This window comes from Triticum aestivum, chromosome 3B (assembly GCF_018294505.1).
Source record: "Triticum aestivum cultivar Chinese Spring chromosome 3B, IWGSC CS RefSeq v2.1, whole genome shotgun sequence".
In the NCBI taxonomy this organism is placed as follows: domain Eukaryota; kingdom Viridiplantae; phylum Streptophyta; class Magnoliopsida; order Poales; family Poaceae; genus Triticum; species Triticum aestivum.
This window is the reverse complement of record NC_057801.1, coordinates 541,747,718-541,751,423: the sequence shown is the minus strand read 5'-3', so window position 1 is coordinate 541,751,423 and position 3,706 is coordinate 541,747,718. Positions and strand designations below refer to the sequence as shown.

General features: G+C 41.7%; 1 protein-coding gene across 2 annotated transcripts in view; it reads right to left on the bottom strand.

The window, feature by feature from the left end:
* The window catches only part of LOC123070792 (tobamovirus multiplication protein 1), a 10,448-nt gene extending 6,953 nt beyond the window's left edge, over positions 1 to 3,495 (bottom strand). Inside the window, exons 1-5 of one of the 2 annotated variants that reach the window (XM_044494130.1) lie at positions 3,128 to 3,495; positions 2,517 to 2,567; positions 1,297 to 1,330; positions 318 to 404; positions 144 to 195 (exon numbers count right to left, since the gene is read on the bottom strand). In XM_044494130.1, coding sequence (XP_044350065.1) covers positions 144 to 195; positions 318 to 404; positions 1,297 to 1,330; positions 2,517 to 2,567; positions 3,128 to 3,262 — 359 coding nt within the window. In that variant the 5' untranslated portion in view covers positions 3,263 to 3,495. The remainder of the gene's footprint in view (positions 1 to 143; positions 196 to 317; positions 405 to 1,296; positions 1,331 to 2,516; positions 2,568 to 3,127) is intronic. The other variant, XM_044494129.1, reaches the window with a different exon arrangement.
* Between the last annotated feature and the right edge of the window lie 211 nt (positions 3,496 to 3,706).

Genomic DNA, 3,706 nt, shown 5'->3' with positions numbered 1-3,706 from the left:
TGGTGATTACGTAATGGCAGGCTGCAGCTGTACAGTTCATGTTGGGTTATGTGCTAAGTGCTCCAGTTGACCTTCCTCTTAAAATCATATAGTATCATTATAATGCAGCTTACTAGGCACCAATATAAATTACTCTAACTCACCAGAATGACAACAGTAGTAGAAACGAAGCAAGAAGCAATATCTGCGGACTAGCTGCAAAATAATGAGAATTTAACCTCTTAGATGATTATAAACAAGAGAAGAGAAAAGATCATGTAGTGTAAGTGGATAAAAGTGGAAGGACTATAGCAAAGCTAAACACCAGGACAACATACCCATCAAAACAAATCCGCATCCATGTACCCAACAAACCCATTTCTCACAAGTAGCGATGACGGTAGATACGAAATACGCAAGGAATACTGCAACATGGTTGACAGAAAGGAAGTCAGTAGTAATGATGGTATTTATGAACTATGCAAGGAACACAGCCGAACTGAAGAAAGAAGTTAATATGTGGTTAAACTGATTCTAGAGCTGCCACAAGCACTTTTATATTACAAAAATATGTCAATAATGAAAAACATTTTGCATCAACTAATGTAAAAAAAAAACATTTTGCATGAACTATGAAAACTGCACTATGACATACTGGCTGACAGCGAACATATAGCATGACTAAAATAAATCTGCTTCTGGAAATTTTTAGAGGTACAAGTCAATTTAGAATTAATTCGACACTAATATCGAAAATGATCATGCACTACAGGAATTATTACAGCTCCAATTAGGATGGAACATACTGGTTAACAGAGAAGCAACAACATGACTTTTACAATGTTTATTTTTGTTATGAACTTAATGGAACTTTATTTTTAATTCAGCAGTAATCCGTAATCAAATTGTTACGCGTGAATCAAACCTATTTAAGGACACACATAACAGAACTGCAATAAGAGAAAATGGCAACCAAAAAAAAAACTAGCGTATATTCTGCTGGCTGTTATAGCAGTTACATTCCACTATCAGAAGAAAAATTAGTATATTTCAAGAAGAAGAAAACAGGTTTATTGTCACTATTAACACTCCAGCAATCAAGCTAGCACTAAAGCATGATCAGTAGCAAACTAGCAAATCAAGTTAGCATGAATTGCATCTTGAATAGTACCAACCATATAGAACACTTGAGGTTCATTAGCAACTAACTATGTTATGCAGGAATTTCAAATGTGCAGCAACGGGAAACAATAATAAAGAGACCAAACATACATAGATGATAAAAAAAATCAAATATTGTACTAATGCTTTTCTCACCTATGTTGCATAGGCCAATCATAAAATGGAATATCTGCAAGAGATATAATATACCATTAAATCTGGCAGTTGAGCTCATAGCTCGAAGGAAGACAAAAGTCAAAACACTAGATTATCTACTTAAATCGTCATTCTAAGATCTAGCATGAAACCCCAATAGCCTAACTATTGATTTGCAATTGGACTTGTCAGTTGTCACATGCAAGGAGCCTTCGTCTTTGTTGCTTCCAAAATAAATAGGGGCTCCAAAATATACCGTCATTCTGGCAGTCTAAAGCAACTATACGGAGACCTGCACACTGCAGCGGGTATTTTTAGGTTATAGGATGGAACATATTATTTTAGAGATTACATAATGGATGAGCACTGTCAGGCAAGGAAACGGTTAGGACAGAGGGCTGAGTGGACCGGAACAAGATGGGTGAAGGATCGGAAGGAAATAACAGGCTGGGCCAGAAACCAAGTTCAACCCAACAGCTACGAGATAAATTGAGATGATACAAGCTGTGAGTTGAGAAAATAGCACTAATTGTTGTTACTAGGTATCATTTCTTTAATTATATAGATACTCGATTCATGACACAGTAGCATGCTTACACATAAACATCAGGGTACCTACATGGCATCACTTTTGGGGTGAATAATACAGATCTAAAACAAAAGGCATTATACATCAGCATCAGGGTACCTAAATGGAATCGCTTTTGGGGTGAATATTCCCAACTTTAAACAAAAAGGAATTATTATGATATGTTGATACTTTAGAATCCAATGGTCTGAAAATAAATGCAATCTCAACTTTATATAAAGTGTGATACTGCAAATACTCAAATAGTATAAAAATGTAGCGGCCTAAATGAGTATCGGAAACAAATAAGTAAAAAATACATAATAACATAAGGCAGAGCAACTTCCTTTTAACAAGTATAAGGACTTATGTGGAAGATGGGGAAAAATATTATGTTTGAGCTATCCAGACTGGTGCAATTTTTGGGCTTGGATATTTGTGTACCTTCATATTTTACCACTTTATAGAAAATCAAAATATTTGTTTCATTAAAAAAAACTGGTTACCTGTTGTAAACTAAAATGTAAGGGCCAAATAAGTACTTATCCGTGATAACCAATTAACAATCGAGACATTAATGAAAGCAATCATAAATCGTTACAGAACAACGTAATAGGCAGCCTGAACAACAGTACATAACTATTTTACAAACCTTTTGCCGAGTCCATCCATGTTGCTGATTGTGCCTGTGAATTCTCGCTAACTGCAAAAAGAAAAAAGCAAAGTTATTCTTGGTAACGGGATATAAAATGCCGGATGTAAACGACGGATTTAGTGCAAAATGCAATGGAAACTGGTCGGCGGTCCTTGTTCTACATGTAACTCCATTCGATATCTCTGATCCATTCCAACCAAAAAATTCTACACTTCATTTGTACACAACTGATCTTGTCAAGTTCAATCATTAGTTGTGTGGCATACTCAGACCCCGGTATCCCAAATTTCTTCCTCCAGCACCGCTGATCAGTAAACTGTAGATAATACTCGTGGAAACGATGCATGTAGTAACACCTATTGACACCAGAACGACACGTTGGCCTGGAATCTGTGGACGAATAGCAACACAGCACAGCTGATGCAGCTGGCCCTATCTCGCTGCTGCCAAAACGAGCAAAAGTACCATGCACAGGAGGCCGTGCAACCCCACTCCTTGCCCCGCTGCCACAGGAAGGCCAAACACGCACCACCAGCGTGCAGCCCCCCGTGAATCACAAATCACGAGCATAGGAGCGATACACGGCACGGCAGATCGAATCGACGCACCTGCACGAAGGCGGTGGCAGCAATGGCTGCGTCGACGACAGCTAGCGCGGCCTCGGCGGCGATGATAGGAAGCGGCAGGCAGCCTCCGCCGTCCCCGCTGGCAGCGCCGCGAAAGGGCGCGTAGTAGCGGCTCATGCCGGTGGGCGAGGAGCTCGCTGCGGCGACCGGAGGATCAGCGGGCAGCTGGGGGTGGCGGGCGGCGCATCCCGCGGCGGGCGGGAGGCCCGGGGCTAGGGTTCGGGCGAGGATTGGACCGGAGGCGGGGAGGGGAGGGGAGCTCGACCGGAGGCGGGGGTGGAGGAGGAGGTGGAATTGACTGGAGGAGGCAGCACCTGTTGGATTGGAAAGCTCCCGGGACCTTGGTTCGGTCGTGGATGGTGAGTGCCAACGGATGGATGTTCGGCTGAAACCTGGCGATGCGAACGAGTGTGGGGCCCCGGAATCACCGTCCGTTCGTACAGCCGCTCCCCGTGTCTCAGTCACGTGGGTGTTTTGTCTTTTGTTTTTTTATGATGATGAAACGACGCAGCTCAGCACAGCTCATGGAAGTGCTGCAAATTGTTGTTTCTTGAAAAAGTT